The sequence below is a fragment of the Archocentrus centrarchus genome, chromosome 5, assembly GCF_007364275.1.
Source record: "Archocentrus centrarchus isolate MPI-CPG fArcCen1 chromosome 5, fArcCen1, whole genome shotgun sequence".
NCBI lineage: Eukaryota > Metazoa > Chordata > Actinopteri > Cichliformes > Cichlidae > Archocentrus > Archocentrus centrarchus.
In genome coordinates, this window is record NC_044350.1 from 35,156,109 (window position 1) to 35,173,435 (window position 17,327).

The following is a 17,327-nucleotide window of genomic DNA, read 5'->3' on the forward strand; positions in this document are numbered from 1 at the left end:
AATAAATCAAATACATTTCAACATTCCAATATTTTATTTTTTGCAGAATACTTACGCAAAAGACAATTTTAACTGTAGTTTGTCATGTTTTTCAGAAGTATAAAAAAGTATCAAAACAGTAGCCATTCAAAAAAAAGTTTGCCATACAAAAGGCAAGTAAAAATAGGCATATGTGCTTGAACTCAATTCTAACATGTTTAGAGAAGGAATACAAATGCAGCAGCATTCAACAAAAATATTTGCATCCTTTTGAAAAAACTGGACACCTTAAAATAGGACACAATCTCCAACTTGGAAAATGAACAGATCAACTATGTTTAAGGGAAGATTTTGCATGTTTTATGTAAATGTACAGTCTGTGTTGTTAGTAAATGTAATCAACTGAAGCAATAAATTCCTGTGCTGCTATTGACTGAAAAAAACCTGTAAAATAAGCAGTAATGTTGCTGTTGAGGAAGAATTACATTATTTTGAATTTACTGCTTCAAATGACTACATTTACCATCAACACAAACTGGACGTTTACATGAAAAGTGCTGAATTTTCCTTTAACTGTATCAACTAAATATTACTATGGAGCCCTGAGCATACACTTCTAAATCCTGTTTTTTAGAGTACAAGTGGCTGGACACTGATGTCTCTTATAACACTGTAAGCTGAACATTACAAACTTTCTTAAGAAATAAAAGTTGTGGCAGTACTGCTGCACTGAACTGCATTAGATAAGAGCAACTTTATCAACTCCATCTGCATTGAGTATATTTTCAACCCCCTGACTGTTCACTGACAACACACAAGACATTTCGTTACATCGCAAGCTGGTTTTTCAATGTTTGTAACTTTGGTTTTAGTTCAACGTGGCCCAGCTCAAGAAATACCTGTTGGATGAACTGGAACGTGAACTTCATAGAAATGGGGTAACTGAGATGCATTGCATATGCAAGTCCAAAGAGAAGACACATAGCTTTTGGCAGGTCTTGAATGTTGTCCATCACCACTTCTCCCTCAATGACAATTTTTAGTGAGGCTGGACTGAGATGCAGGGAGGATGAGGGCACAGCACCTTCAGGTTCAACAAGGAGGATCCCAATGTCAATGTTGCGGAAAGAGTCATCATCATCTGAGTCCTTTATAAATGACAAGAGCACAACAGTGATATTTCAGTGACCATCAATAATTGATAAAAAAAAATAACTTCCACAATCAAATTGAAATTTCTGTCATATCTGTTTTATCATGCTATGCAGCCCTAGTTTCCTAGTGTAAATGTTGAATGAGTTGGAGCTCCACAAAAGAACATCTATCCAGCATCTTCATGTGCTAGTGCTAAGTGGAACAATACCTTATCCTTTGAATTGTTTAAAACTATGCTCACAAGTTTTCTTCAATCACTGGAACTGCCATCTGTTTTCCCACGCCTGTCTGTCTATGCCCAAATCCTGACATGAACCCAACACAGCATAGCATAAGATATAAATTAAGATATATATATAAAAAAAAAAAAAAAAAAACTATCCCTTTAAAGTGGGTTGCATGAGGTGCTTACAGATGGTCAGCATACTTACCTACAGTAGATGGTGGTCAGCCTTTCCCCACTTTGGAGAAGCAGCAGGTGGATCAGTGTAGGTAGATAAGCAATGTACTGCTGCAACTTGTATTTTTAGATAAGTCAAAAAATTTATATCAGTTTTAGTGGACGCATACTATTTTCAGCATCTCAAACTGCTGTCCAACGGACCTATCTGACTAGAAAATTAAGTTACAGCACTCTCTTCATGCCAACCAAATGCCATAGGAAAAATTAGTAATTTTACCTCACAGAACACAAGAGTTGTTAGTCTAGCATGTCCTTGATCCTTAAATGTGTGCTACTGTGTGATTTTAGTGAATCCAAACCAATCAAATAATAACACAATCGAACAGACTGAGGCAGCAGTAGAAGAGCCGTTCCTCTGTTCAGCAAAGTAAACAGATTTTGTCTATGAAGTTTGGCAGGAGAAATCTATATACAACTTATATAAAAGTAATTTTATGTCAGAAGTCTGACTGACAGTAAGGTAATGCAGTGAAAATATTCTGTGTATAGTGTACATTTCACTGATCTAGATTTTTTAGGTGGCTAAAATAATGTTGTTATAAACACTGATCACAGCAGTATATTGCTTAGTTTCCTACACCAGTACCTCTGCTGCTTCTCCAAACCGGGGCCGTGTCAAATGGCACTTAATTCAAGTAATACACTGACTTTGGATAAATAGGTCATACAACACAGCTGCAAAACATTATTGCAAAGTAAATATTAAAGAATTTAAAGTATTTCAAAGACCCATGAGAACCGTGTATAAGAGTGAAAATTCAAGATTGAGTTGTTATTGTTCCTTTAGGTAGTCTTTAAGTAAAATTACTTACAAAGGCTGGTTTGTAGAAGTCTGTGGGGTTGTCACCAAGGATAACAGGAAGTCCTCTGAGCACCAGTGTTCGAATATCAGTTGGCTCTGCAGTCTTTTGGGCAGTAAAATGACAAAAATAAGCAAGTAACTAAGCACAATTGATTGTATCAAAAAATATAAAGTCCCCACATCTTCTTAAGCATCGTTATTACGAATGTACAATATATCGGCATTAACATCGGTATCAGCCAATATTAGTCATTTGTTAACATGTGAGTATTGGTCCGATAAACAAAACTGGGCCAATATTAACAACCCATATCTATTTCCATCTTCTTGTCATTTGATTCCGGACGGGCAGGGGAGGAGGTTGGTCATGTGGTATTTGTTTGGTCATGTGACAGCAATGCAGCGCAAGATTGTGAGGAGTTCATCTGAAGCAGAGAATCAATGTCAGCTGTGGGATTGTTTTGTTTTTTCCAAGGTGTCGAAAGGGTAGTGAAATATATATATTGTATACATTATCAGTTATCTGCCATAACAGCAATATTAATATCGGGTATCGATATCATCCCACATTTTAATATCAGTGCATCCCTAATGGTAATCAAGGACTTTTGAAGGCACATTCCCTAAAATTTAAGAAATACATGGCTCATGGTTAATTAACCCACTGAGACAGTAACACCCTTAACACTGAGAAGAACTAGCAGGTTTTACTGAAGTTCTCTGAAAGTTTAAGTGAAGTTCAGAAACTCAGCCTTGTTTTTCCATCCCTAAATTCAAAATCTTTTAATCATTTCAACAATCTATGTGAAGCATGAAAATAAATACAGTTGGACTTAAAGCCAAGTCATTACATGAGCTGTTGCACACAATGCAAGTGATTAATAGGACCAACCTTTGTTTGTTGGGAAAGCTGTGTCAACATTTGGCCAATGTTCCCTCTCTTGGATCGAAAAATCTCGATAAGACGAGGACTGTGCCGATCAATGCTCTCATAGAATTCCTGTTTGAGATTCTTGCCAACAATCCTGTTGAACTCCATGCATACCTGCAAAATACAGAAAATGCTCCAATATTACATCTTTACAGCTAATAACTGAAGGTGGAAGCACCAGAGTGAGGACAGCAATAAAAATTGCACAGGTGTGGACATGGTCAGCTGTAAAACACAAAGCCCCCTTCAACTCACTCACTTAACACTTTAAATTTGGGGATATTTCAGTTATTCTAGTCAAACTTCTTTAACAAAAACTTTGTACCGCACACAACACAGGAGTTGCTTTTCTACTGCCCTGATTGTTTGTAGTATTGTGTTACTTTTGTGTAGCAGACCATTGCTACATATAAACAGACTATTAATATTTTGTGTCAAATTATATATTTTTGTTGGCAAGTAACCTTTTAATAAGCAGGATAGCGTACCGTGAATAGGGAATTAATAGATGATAAACCTCTTCAGAATAATCTGAAATCAGAGTTCTGCATCAGGGTGTTGATTTCACAATAACGACCAACTCAATATACAATATTCCTTACCAAAAAAAGATAAAGGCAGCTGTAGATAGCAACTACCATGTCCTGCATGGTAAAATTACTTTTTTTTTTGCTGACAGTGGGAATGGCTAACAGATAAATATTTTTAGGTTTTATAAAGGCAGTTTCCTAAGAGAAACACAGACACATATTTAAAAAAAAAAGTTCTCATTATTTTATTCATGAATGAACTAACCTGATCTTCTGTGAAAAGAGCAGGCCAACATTCCACCATCTCACATACAGCAGGTTCTGACTCCACCACCTCTTTTCTTCTCAATGCAAACGTCAGATCCATCTTCTCTTTTACAAGCTGTCCATTTGGTGTTCTCTTCTGCATTTCATTAACCAAGTCTTTGCGGGCACCCTCAAGGGCTACCTGATTAAATCCGTCTGGAAAGTTGGGTAAGAAGTTGATCTCGCCTTTCTTTGCCTTCTTGATGTTCTTGTTGGCTGGTTCTCCTTCAGTTGAATGCCCTCCTCGTTTCCCTGCATTTACTGCTACATCAAGGCACCCTGATCTTCTGCGCTTTGTTCTGTAATTAGCCATTTTAAATTTTAGACTATTTTTCCAGCCGCTACAGCGACTGGTTGAGCCTCGCTCCTGGAGAGAGGGGTGCTTGCTTATGAGGGCTTGTGCAACACTTTCGAACTGAGCATTATTTGGGTATGCTGTGTAACTATACATGCTCTCTGCCAATCTTTCAAGAATCTCATGTTTCAGCTCTTTTGTTACTTTCAGGTGCGTACCATCACGAAGAAACTGAAGATCTGCTTGCCTAAGTCTATATGCTACATCAACAGAAAAATCTGGGATATCAAAACAATCTGGCCACTGTTTCTGTCGCTCCTGCGAGGATGTAGAGAGGATCTCTGTATCTGCTACACTGGGTGTGCCACTCAAAATTTCTTCAGATGTTGAGACAGATACCAACTCAAGTAGAGGGATGACCTTGACTGTTGGTTTTTCAGGAAGATCTTCGATATCTGTCAGATTGCACACTTCATAATTGAATTCAGGATCTTGGTACTGGAGACTGAAGTTGAAATTAAGTCCCAGTGATTCTTTAAGCTTGCCTATCAAATCCTCCACTGTAGTAGGTCTTGTATTCAGAACAACCTTTCTTATATCTGTCTCTGTGAAAATTACTCTCAAGGTCATCTTCTGGTGTGCTGCCATCTTGGAAATAAAAAAAATAGCTTATTAGAAATATATACACAAAGACATAGATATTCAGTTTAACATATGGCTTATCAAAAAAGATACAAAATTACCAATTAGGCTTACATTTAGACTCTATCCAGAGCAATGCTAGTACTGACAACACTTGTGGTTTCTCAACACAGAATATAGCGAGTGAGTGTCACTGCTGAATTTTCTCCAAATCTGTATGCTGACAGAGGGAAAACATCATTCAGCTCTTTTAGTTCCACCACACACAAAGAGGGATTTGCGCTGCCACAGAGTTCAAATGATCTGAAATGTTCATGGTACCATGCCGTCATTGTATTGCACACAAACAAGATCTCTGTGTTTATTGCCACAATCTGCTTGATCTGTTTGAAATTTGGGAGGCCTGAACATGAACCGACAGAGAGTATCATATCAGCACAATATCTAATTCCATCTACAGAGACTGATGATGCAACCAGAACCTTTGTAAGCTGGGGTACTCTCTTGCAGAAAACTTGTTGGACATTCTCGGGGAAAGATGTGATCAGTGCTGTGGTAACTTTGTCCAGCTCAACTGAGGGCTTGAAAAACGAACTTGTGTCCAAACAGTAAGCCATCATTTTCTGATGCTTTACAGCCAGTGTAAGTGCCACATGTCTGAAGTTGTGTGCATTACGAATGACCCGCTTGAAGAATTTATGTTTTCCCTCGAAACGCATTGTCCAGACATCTGACAGTGGGCCAAATGCCTTAATCATCTCAGGATAATGCTCAATGAAGTGGTGTTTTGGACGCAATTTGAAATTTGGGAATGTAGTTTGCAACAGTTCTCTGTGTTCTGACACTTTGCAGTCAAAGAAATGTATAGACTCTTCAGTGTGCCTTGTTGCTACAGCCAATTCAACAATATCTTTAAGGAGCATCAGAACGTTCCAGGCATCGTCCCCTTCAGGCACTTTATGGCCAATGAGAAGTGGGAGCAACCTGATTAGAGCCCAGTTCTCATGGCCATTTCCACCTATGGTCCCTTTGGTAGAGAAGCCTTGGGCAATAGGCTGAGGCTGGTCAGTTTTGTCATGAAAAGCATATGCAAAAGATTTGATAGCATGGTTCAGTGTTTCTAATGTGAAATATTTCTTAGAAATCAGTTCTGAAATGCAGAGTGATAACTCAACAGGAACAACCCCTTCAAAAAGGTCGTGTAGGATGTCAGGGGGATAGCCACGAGCAACATGAAAGTGCTCCAGACTGTCAGTTAGTACACATCGTCCCTTTACACCATACTGTTTTGCCAAAGTGGGATCCTGCTGTACCTCCTGTACCTGTTTGTTGTGAATGTCTGCAGTTCGGGGTTCAAAAGAGCCCGAGCTTACCTCCTTGTCTTGGATCTCACTCCTCGTTGCCATGCAGAACCTGCAGAACTTGTCCACTCCAAAGCTCTCAAAGAATCCTGCAAAAGAATGAGCAGCCAAGTTATCAGCAGCCACATACAACACTGTGCCTTTGACACATGCTCCCAACTTCTCAACATATAGGCCATCTTGCTCCAAAGAAACCAGATCCTGGATCAGAGGATGAAGAAATTTAGCATAGCCATATTCTTTTACATCAGAGGCTTTACATAAAAGAGCAAGTTGAATGGACTGGAGTGTGGACCTATATTTTGATGGCACATTGGCAAGCACCCAATACACTGCACTCATTTTATGTTTCTTCTTAGATGTCCCTAATGGATTGGACACTTCAAAATCATCTGTGTAAAGTCCAACAGCGATTCTGAATTCCTCGCTGTTAAGGAGGCCATTTCCTTTACAGTACAAACCATCTCTGTATGTACTGTACTCATGTGGCACATGTTTTTGTACTGGAAGAGCTTTATCTAAAATGTCTGCCCTGTTCAACATTTTCTGTAACATGGCATTTATAGGAACATATACAGCACTAGATTTCTTTTCCCTGGCAATAAAGTACTCAACTGGCATAACCACATCAAAGTTTTTGTTTACATATGCTGCTCTCCTTTTAGAGGTTGATAAGGAGCCACCCTTGCCACAATACTTTAGTATGATATTGCTCTCTGAGGCAGCCCTGACTACCTGTTTCACAGTTGAATCATCTACATCTGTGTGTAGCTTCAAAATGTCCTTGACTGAATTGTGCAGCAGTGGTTGGGACAGTTCACTTAAATGTAGGAGCTGTTGTATAACTTCATCGATAGAACTTTGTGGAATGTGGAGGATGGTTTGCATCTTTAAAAAAAGAGCAGCTAGGTTGTGCTCCAACTGTTTCCCAAGATCATGATGCTCTTCATTGCTGGACTCTTCGCTGCCTTCTAAATCAACAGTGTTGTTTGGGGGCCCATGTTCCTCTTCTGCCACTTCATTGGTTTCACTACCAGACACTATTTCTGGTTTGAACATCTTCCAATTGCCTGTTCTGTGCTGTTTACTTCTGTGTGCATTGAATGTGGAGTACACAGTAGTATGAAAGTTACACCCATTATATGGACAGTGGACTCTGTGATTAACTTTTAAATGTGTACTCCGCAAGTGAGTGATAAAAACTGCCTCTGTGCAAGCAGCAGAAAAATCACAGGACTGACAGTGAAAGGTCAGTGTTTCACACAGTTGTGCATCTTGGTCTTTCTGGTGAATTTTGGATAAGTGGACCCTAAGTGCACTGATGGACTTAAATGTGCATAAACACTCTTGGTGTAAGCAAGGAAATGGTACAGTTCTGGTGTAGCTTCCATGTTTTAGCCTGTAATGTTTTAAGAGGTAACCCCTTTTCTCTGATGTAAACTCACAGTATTTGCACTTCCACTGCATCTTCACACGGACCTGTAAGAACAAAAAATAATAAAAATTTTAGCACACTTGTCCACAACCATGTCATCAGTGATCAAGGAAATATGGTACTTTGAAATACTGTCTCCCTTTGAAATTTCTGTTCTCAGCCTGAAAATTTTGTTTTCCCATTTCACATTAGAGTTAAAATATTGCCAAATGAGTTAGGCTTACCCTTCTGTCTGCAGACAATTGACAGGTTTAATAACGTTTCTAACTTGTTGTCAGTTCTGTATTTTAAGAGTCTGGAGATCAGAGGTGGAGAAGAAGAACTGGCGATAACCTCAGCTTCAGCTCTTTAGTCATACAAGATTTCAACCTTTGTGTCCGACCATTACATTTCAGTACATACGAAACCGTATAGAAAAAAAACGTGGACTAGGTTAACACAAGCACATGCTGTTACGAACGATGTGAAACGCTAAGCTAACGATAGCATTTAGCTGTCTTGACACTACTGGAGCGGCTTTTTCGATTAAAAAAAATTACCCTCAGAGACAGGATACACTCGGCTTAAACTTGGTGTAATAAAGGTTTATTTCAGCAAAGTACATCTCTCCTAAAGTAACTGTCCGTTATAAACTGAGACTCGTCAGTATGCTAACACTAAGCCAATGCTAACATTCGCGCTCGCCACTCCACTCGCGATATTTAACTTCGATTCCAAAACCCCTCACTTTACCAAAGTGTCGATAATGGTGGCGGTAGGCTGTAACTATAATTTTCAGTTATATCTGCACATGGAACTCAGCTATCTTTTAAGCAAAGAAATAGCTAGAATTATTTAAAATAGTTATTCTTCACACTTACCAGTCAGGAGTCGTTGAACTTGCCACGGTGCATGTTGCAGCAGGACTGAGTTTGAATATGCCCCGCCCCTTCACTTCAAAAACATAATATCTTTAGTAATCTCTGCTTAACAAGTTCATTACACTCTATATTTGTGTAGAAAAGTACAGTTAACTAATTTGATTTAGTAATGGGACAACATTTTTACCAAACACGAAAGAATAAGTAATGATTACTAAAACGTTTAATTACAATTAATATCTGGGTTAAGAGTGTAGGGGGAATATCACAGCAGGTACAGCCATTACTCAGAAGCTTTAAGGCCCTTAGTCTGTACTGTGAAGGCTTCTAGGTGGAGGAGGACATTTTGGAGGTTCGCATCAGGCTGCTTATAAAGTTTTTCTCTGCAGGTGAAGATATAAAGTCTGATGAAGAAGAAGAGGGGAAAGTGAGTCTGCAGTTACAGCAGCTGGTATTACTTTCACTGTTGGCTCTGGAGACCCCTTACTGAAGCAGGAAGTACCAGGATGGCAGCTCTGAGGACCTTGGCAGAGCTTTTTATGTCACAGCTGTGCACGATGCAGTCGTGGAGTTTTGCAGGTGTGTAAATAAAGGCTGATTTTGAAGATGGGTGTGGTTCAACCAGCTGTTAAAGGAAGTGTGTGTGTGGTGTGTGGGTGGGATCTTTAAAAAGAGTCTCCTCATATAAATCATATCTTTATCCAGTGTATAAACAGATACTGTCCTTACCTGCAGACGGTATTGTTCCTGTGTGTGTGTGTGTGTGTGTGTGTGCGCGCATGTGTGTGTGTGATGAAGACACCAACTGAAGCAGGAAGCATCACAAAGGTGGCTTTGAGTGCCTGGGCAGGTGTGTCTGTGGTCATACAGTCACGATGGGGTCAAAAAGCTTCACAGGTGAGATCAAAGTGCGCATGGCCCATCCGCGCGCTGCTGTGATGTCATCCTAAGATGGGCTCATGGATGGGCAGGATTTAAAGCAAAATTCTCAGGACCGGGTTTGAACCCTTAAACTGCCCCCCCCCAGAACAAGTCCCACAAACACGGACTCTTATGTGTCCTAATGTGTCCTTACGTGTCCGGTTCGCAGTTTTAAAAAAGCCCCGTGAAACCCTGTCCACGGTGCGCATCCCCAATGATGTGCGTGCACGGTACGCGCGTGCGCGCGCACACGCCTCCTCCGTCCTCTCCTCCTCGCTCTCAGAGCTGCTCAGACTTGCGGGAGGAATGGCGGCCCCTCGGAGTGTCTTCACCTCTCTCTGCGGGTTCTACCTGGCTCTGTGTTTCTCCTGCGGATCTACGACCTCCGGCAGCAGGAGAGCGAACCAGGACCGATGCGGCTTTAAGGTAAAACTTCAGAGTGAAACTTTCCTCTTCTTGTTTCGGCGACTTTTCCTTCCAGCCGCCGCTGCGACGTCTCATCTGTCCGGAGCGGAGTGTTGGAGACGGCCGCGTTTCCCTGCGGTTTCTGCCGCCGTGTTTCTGTTAAATGAGCTTTGATGAGCCCCCCGGTTTGAACACATGTGAGGGTGAAGCGCAGTTTGACTCTGATTTTAACCTGCACTGTTTCAACTCGGCCTGCGTCACGTTACCTGTACCTGTGAGTCTGCGGGCTCCTCTGCGAAGGCTCCAAACCAAACTGCGCTGTAAAAACTATCCGTTAAAGATGATGGTTTTTACTGGAAATCTGCAAAAAACAACCCCATGACACACTTCAAGCATGTGCTGAATGAGCCTGATATGCTTAATTCGGCATATAATAACAATGTCTTAGCTGCTTAACTTTATTCCCCAGTGGCTAAATCCTCAGTCTGGTTGGTAACTTTATTGAAAAAGGCTCTTCATTAAAAAACACCCTTTCTAAACATGTAACTGATACTTTGTGTCGTATTTGTCGAGTTGAAAAGTGGATTTTTGTGCTTGTAGTTATGAGTGTCAGTGTGATCCTCGTGATAAAACCCCAAACAGCCAAACTCGGGCCGCTTTTTGCAGAGCCTGTAAATGATTGTGGGTCATAAAGCTGATTTCCTGCCTTTTGTGTAATCTTTCATTTGATGTGGAAAACAGGAATCTGTGAGGTGATTCTCCGCCTCCGAGCTTCGGCCGTGCCGGGGTTTTGTGCGAAATTCAGTCCCCTGTGAAAATCTGTTCCCCGTGTCGGCAGCGCGCAGCCAGAGAGGCTGTCCGACAGACTTCACGGCGCTTCTGATCGATTTCTCGGTAAAAGTCTTTTTACAGTGTTTATTCCTCCCATCAAGAACAACAACTCCTGTAAAAAAATATTTCCTCTTTATTTGCCAAAGTTAAATATTCTGTCCCCCCTCCATAACATGGGAACAAATTAATTTGCCAGCAAGTCTTTTACAGTGTCGTTTTACCGAGAAATCGATCAGGAGCGCCGTGAACACGTCGGATCCGCGTCTCTGGCTGCAGTGCGCGCCGCTGACACAGGGGGAACCGATTTTCACAGGGGAACAGAATTTCGCACAACACCTGCTCAAACTTAGTCTCTGCATAGTTTAAAGCATTTGCAGGAAGCTCACTGCAGTGTGCTTTCATTTTTAAATAAAAAGAATGTGCGGTCATTTCCTCACACCTGCACTGATAAATGCCAGTTTATTTCAAAGGTCACTGATACAGCCTCAGTTTGGTGGTGCTGATAATTCAGCATTTAAACTGTTTGTCGTGCAGGTAAAATTATATGGAAAACTTCATCTGCACCGTTAAATAATGAAACAAAGGGTTGGGTGTAGTTATTTCTCTCAGTGAATCATACCAGCTGTGGTATCCATGTGTTTGAGATATACCCAGTTAATTGTTTCCCATCTTCATTATTCATTTATTTAAATATGGCTCATTAATGTTACCCAGAAACAAAGGCGATGCCTTCAGATTTTTAATGTTGTCTGTTATTTCAAACTCGGTGCACTCGATACGACACTGAGGAGCAGCAGCCTGTCACACAGCTGGAAATCTGTTCTGTAGGTCGTCGGGTGGAATAAAAAACAAATGATTTCAGCTCTATAATTAAACTCTGAGAAGCATAAAGCTGCACTGCTGAACTGTTTTATATTAGAATTTTATGGAGCTTTTTGTTTTTAATGTGAAAAGACAGCATCTCTGCTCACATGTGTCCACATTCTGCAGGTTTTAATTTTCCTGTGTTGATAGATGAGTCCTACATGCCTTTGATGCTGTGTGTGTGTGTGTGTGTGTGTGTGTGTGTGTGTGTGTGTGTGTGTGTGTGTGTGTGTGTGTGTGTGTGTGTGTGTGTGTGTGTGTGTGTTATCCTGGTTTCCTCTCTGGCTTTGAAGTGTTTTCTACAGGAAGCTTCACACTGCTTACTCTGCTGAAACATTCCTTCCTGCAATATCCCCCCCACCCCCCAGACACACACACACACACACACACACACACACACACACACACACACACACAGTCTCTGTCTGGCCCCCCCCAATCCCTCCTTTCACACACACTTCAAAGGCAGCAGGATGGGGGTGTGAGGACCTGCTATTCTACAGGTGTGAACTTATTAGAGCTGCCTGTGTGTGTGTTTTTGGCTGTGTGCTTGTTTTAGAATAGAATAAAATAGAATAGCTTTATTGTTATTATATGTCTTTAATTTCTCTGACAGAACCCTCCTAAAGGGATTAATAAAGTTTAATCTAATATAATATAATGAAAAGTATAGAAATAGAATAAGATAAATAAAGAAAACACTCTGCACACATCTGTTAGAATTATATGTACACAGCTAAGAAAAAATATCACAATAAACAAATATACGTATCAGGAATATGAATATAGATGTATATGAGTGATATGGGTATAGATGTGTCAGCAACAGTAGCAGCAGTTTGGAAGGTACTGCACAGTTATAAACATGATTATTGCACAGTTATAAACATGATTATTGCACAGTTATAAACATGATTATTGCACAGTTATAAACATGATTATTGCACAGTTATAAACATGATTATTGCACAGTTATAAACATGATTATTGCACAGTTATAAACATGCACATGATGGAGACATTGACAGACTCCAGATCAGGGTTTGCGGGCTTTCACTGAGCTGAATCGTTTGCCTGAAGGCAGCTGTTCAAACAGGTGATGCGCTGGGTGGGAGGGATCGGTGAGAATGACTGTGGACCTTCTCAGACATCTGACGCCATCGATCTCCTCCAGGGAGGGCAGAGGGCAGCTGACAATTTTCTGGACCGTGTTTATGACCCTCTGCAGAGCATGTCTGTCTTTAGCCGAGCTCCCGGTGTAGCAGGCAGAGATGCAGTACGTGATCACGTTCTTGATGGTAGATCGGTAGACGGTCACCAGCAGCCGCTGATCCAGTTTGTAATCTCTGCTGGGCCTTCACCAACACTGCACTGGTATTGATGGACCAGGTCAGCTCCTCTGATATGTGGACTCCCAGGAATCTGAGGGAGGTCACTGTCTCCACTACATGTTGATGTAGAGTGGTGTGTCATGTCAGCATCATGAAGGAAAGGGGCCTGGTTTGGTTTCTGTGTGGAGCAGGTTGTCAGACACTCCGGCTTCCTCCCACAGTCCACTGACATGGATGTTGTAGAGATGCAGGTATTCAGCTTTTTCCAGTTCTGACAGCATATCTGTTCCTTTGCTTCAGGTATCTGATGATGCTCAGTACTGATCTGATAACGATGTTAAATTCACAAGCTGTCCTGGTAACTTCTTGCCTAGGACTAAAGCAGAGTGTCTAACCGATGGGTGATGCCGCTGTGCCTCCCTGAGTCTGTTACAGTCTGTGGTCCATAAACATGAATTTCAGACTCTGCTCCCAGCATGCTCTGGTCCTAATTTTGCTTTGAAGAGCTAAATGCTGATGCGACTCAGTGGCTGGTGCAGTCCAACTGTTGGTTCTTCAGTGATGCTAATTAACAGTCATGGTGAAGTTTATATGAGTCTAAATACAACGTAATGATGGAGCCGCCACAGCTGGACATAAGCTAACAGCTGGCAGCTCCTGAACATGTTTTCTAATCAGACTCTGACCCTTTTCATCATTTGCACCCATTTGTCAAAGCTGGGCCTACATTACCCACAATGCAGCTTAGCCACTGAGACTTTAGAGGTCTGTGTTAGTTATCGTTGATGTGGCCTGTGAGGGACGGGCTGCAGAAGCCTTGTAAGCTTCACGCCTCCACATTTATTTTAATTGTCCTCAAATTGCTCGATCGTATTTGTTCAGCTCCCTCCAGAGCCGCAGAAGGCTTTTTAATTTTTCATAAATGCACTCATCAAATCTGGCAAACAGACTTTTATGTGTGAGAACAACTGAGCTCGTCTGCATAAACAAATAATATCTTTTCCTATAAAAATGTGTTAAATGTAGGTTTGACATTATTGCTCAAACTCATGAAGTAAACTTCATTTTTTTCTACACCTTCCAGAAACCCGGGAAAAGCCAGAGTGACAGATGATTTAAGTCGATGTAAAATCTCTCTTTCTAGTTAAACATCTGCTGAAGCCATCACATCTGCCTCAGCGGAGGAAGGAGCTCATTCAGCTTCCTCTGTGTCCCGCTCTGGATTCTTCATCCTGCTGTCTCTCTCACCCTGCCATCGTTTTTCAAATGAGGTTTCCACTCTGAAACCACGCCGCATATCCCATCATCCTCCAGGGCTTCGGTGTGTTTTTGGCATCAGGCAGCCTCGGAGGGCACTGCCGCTCCGTAGGCGTCAGATGTGAAACGCGTGTTTTCTGGTTTCTGGCGACTGAAAGGGGCAGAAGGTGAAGCGTGGATGGTGGCGCTCCACCTCTTCCATAAAACAGCTCAGGGAAATATTTTTCATTGCTGTCCTCCAAGGATTTCTGAGGAAAAACTGAGTTTTACAGCTTTAACTTCAGTTACATCCTCTCTGGAAATGTCCTAAACAGTCCTGAGCAGGAGTAAGAGGTAATAAAAGGAACAGCAGGATGCTTTCAAACTCATGCAAAGAACAGTTTTGATTTATCAAGTCGATGTTTGGTCCTTTGGAGTAGTTCTTCTCTTCTCAGGCCCTCTCAGTGTATTTCTGTCTTCATGTAATCCCAGACTGACTGAATGATGTTGAGCTCAGTCTGTGAGATGATCAGTTTCAGGCTTCCCCGTGCATGCACCACATGCACCCCAAGTCTGAACTTTTGCATCTCCATTTGGTAAGGTGAGAACGCAGAAAACGAAACGTTTTTTAACCTGAGAGCTTCGCCATCTAAAGCCCGCAGCGGTTCACGTACTCAGGTTCACGTACTCAGGTTCACGTACTCAGGCGGAGGCTGTACAGCATTTAGAGAAGTGAAAATGTCGGTGTCCTGATGGCCCCTGACATCATCTGGAGTTCATGTGCAAAAATGGCCCGTGACTCATGCTGTAGGATACGTTTTGGTGCAAAGAGACACTGATGGTGTTTAAATGTCTCAAATACCCAGAAACCTTTGCGGTCTTCTTCTATCTTTTATGGCTTTCAAACAGAGAAAAGCTTTGTTGTGAAAGGAATGCAAAAAAGGAAGATGTTAAAACAATAAGAGAAATTAAAATGGAGTTGAGGATAAGGCCCCTTCAGGTATTAAGTGTGCATCACATGACCTTTTCTATAGATTTAGACCTTCACTCACTACACATGTATAGTGTTGCGTCTTTTCAAAGGAAGTCAGGATTTGTCCGGCTCAGAGTTTCTCAAAGGACAAACCGTCACAGCGGGAGTGGAGGAGCTCCTCCTGGGTGAGGAGGAGGAGTCCTGATTGGGGGGGGGGTCATAGAGGAGCAGTCATGCAGGAGGAGGAAGCTGCACGTTTTGTTCTTGCGGTGGGAAATCTCTGGTTGGCTGCTCCCGAGCTCACACTCACACAGAGTTTGCATTGTTGCACCTCTCTTTTGTTTCCAGCTGTTTCTCTCTGGATTTGGTTCAGAGCTGAAATCATACACGAGTTTATGTTCCTTATGTTTATGTTCATTTAACAGAGCAGGACTGAAGAACTGACGGACATTTCCAGAGTTGTTGCTCAAAAGTAGGCTGTGGTTCTTTTTTTAAGGATATGTCACCAGAGTTGGACTCTCCATAAATGAGTCTGTCTCCAGTCTCACCTTCATCACTGCATGTCTGACCATCTCCATCAATGACTGCATGTTCTTTCCCTGGATGGATGCACATTAATGTGGCTTTTAGTGGTCAGTGAGACTGAAACACCACATAGGAACAGTGAAGAGGAAAGCTGGCAGAACAGAGGGTGATTGTGTCCATTAATAGACTTATAAGCATTATAACCCCATCTTTAGGACACAGGAACTACTGAATATTATCTGTAATAGAGCATTCTGTTGTAACTTACACATTCAGACCTAAAGTGTTGCTGGTGTTGGAGGTGATCCTGTGGTGGTGTAACTGTGATAGTGTTCCTCTCAGTACCTTCACACTGAGGTGGAACGATGGTGTGGTGATTCTTCTGACACCACCTTACAGAGAACTGATTTAGTCTGTGTTGATCTCACATCTCGAATAATAATTTGGTACATAGTGTATGTCACCGTGGCAGTGTACCCCGGTAAGAAGTGAACCAAGAAAGCCTCGGGGTTAAATCTGGTGTCGCCTCGCTAAGCCCCAAATTCTGCCTCAGTGCAGGTCTGCGGTGTAACAAGTCAGGGGGTGAATAACGCAGCGTAGATAACCACGTGTTGTTTCACAGTCGAAGCTTTGTGAAGAGATGGAAGGTTTAAACAGATGAACTGTTGTTATTAATATTACTGAAATACGACCAGTTATGCTGCCCTCAGTCTTTGAGGAAATATTTAATGTTTTATCCACGTGTTTTAGACGTTTACTGTTTTATTTACTGGTAAATTTACACACCAAAGCAAAAATGATTCCACTCAGTATAATTGAAGGCAGCCTGAAGCTACAGTTAAGGTGGAATGATTTTTTCCATCCCGCTCAGTGCTCGAGCTGATGTGAATTAATCAGCACACCTTAGATATCACTGACACTTTTAACCGTTCAGCTTGTTTTTATGGGCTGTCTTGTATTAAATATGCTGTAGTGGTGACTGAATTTGAACTGTATTATGTAAGATTCAGTTTGTGAGTTAATATAAACTCTGGAAGTCTCATATGTTGCAGTTTTAAGCTGCGTGCTGAATTGAGGTTCGATCTGACAGTATTTGGTTTTTCCATCAGTGTGAAGCTCAGATTTATGGGGATGAAGCTGAACTCTTTCTCAGTCCGCAGTGAAACTCCCAAAGCACTAAAAATAAATGCTTTAACTCTTCTTCTGATAAAGAACGAAGTCAAACACGGCTCTATTACATGGGAAAGATTCGATCTCTGCAGCACGAATGTGTCCTTATGTGTCCTGACACAACTTTAAAAAACAGGTTTATCAAAGTCGACCAGCTGATGATGATAATTTTAAAGTGCATAATTTTCTCTTGTGTAAAATAGCAGCTTACAGTGAAGGAACGAGGGAAAAGTACAGTGTCAGCGCTGATTAAAGGTCTCCGTCCACCTCAAAAACAGCCTTTTTCCTCCTGTGATGATGATCACGATGATG

The 17,327-nt window shown here is 41.5% G+C and overlaps 2 protein-coding genes across 6 annotated transcripts in view; one reads left to right on the forward strand and one right to left on the reverse strand.

Annotated features, from left to right (window-relative positions):
* Positions 1-37: 37 nt before the first annotated feature.
* Positions 38-8,921, reverse strand: LOC115780218 (uncharacterized). Of its 4 annotated transcripts, XM_030729302.1 has the most exons (8): positions 8,760-8,920; positions 7,910-7,943; positions 6,477-6,553; positions 5,218-5,323; positions 4,126-5,109; positions 3,292-3,444; positions 2,410-2,502; positions 38-1,127 (listed from the first exon to the last, which is right to left on the reverse strand). In XM_030729302.1, exons 5-8 carry the CDS (start codon positions 5,107-5,109, stop codon positions 807-809), a joined length of 1,551 nt encoding a protein of 516 aa, XP_030585162.1. In that variant the 5' UTR covers positions 5,218-5,323; positions 6,477-6,553; positions 7,910-7,943; positions 8,760-8,920; the 3' UTR covers positions 38-806. The 4 variants fall into 4 exon arrangements, with proteins under 4 accessions (XP_030585162.1, XP_030585159.1, XP_030585161.1 ...); XM_030729299.1 differs by lacking the exon at positions 5,218-5,323 and having other exon boundaries at positions 8,760-8,921; XM_030729301.1 differs by lacking the exons at positions 5,218-5,323; positions 8,760-8,920 and adding an exon at positions 8,439-8,740.
* Positions 8,922-9,924: 1,003 nt separating this feature from the next.
* The window catches only part of il17rd (interleukin 17 receptor D), a 32,875-nt gene continuing 25,472 nt past the window's right edge, over positions 9,925-17,327 (forward strand). The window contains exon 1 of one of the 2 annotated variants that reach the window (XM_030729288.1): positions 9,925-10,106. In XM_030729288.1, coding sequence (XP_030585148.1) covers positions 9,987-10,106 — 120 coding nt within the window. In that variant the 5' untranslated portion in view covers positions 9,925-9,986. The remainder of the gene's footprint in view (positions 10,107-17,327) is intronic. The other variant, XM_030729287.1, reaches the window with a different exon arrangement.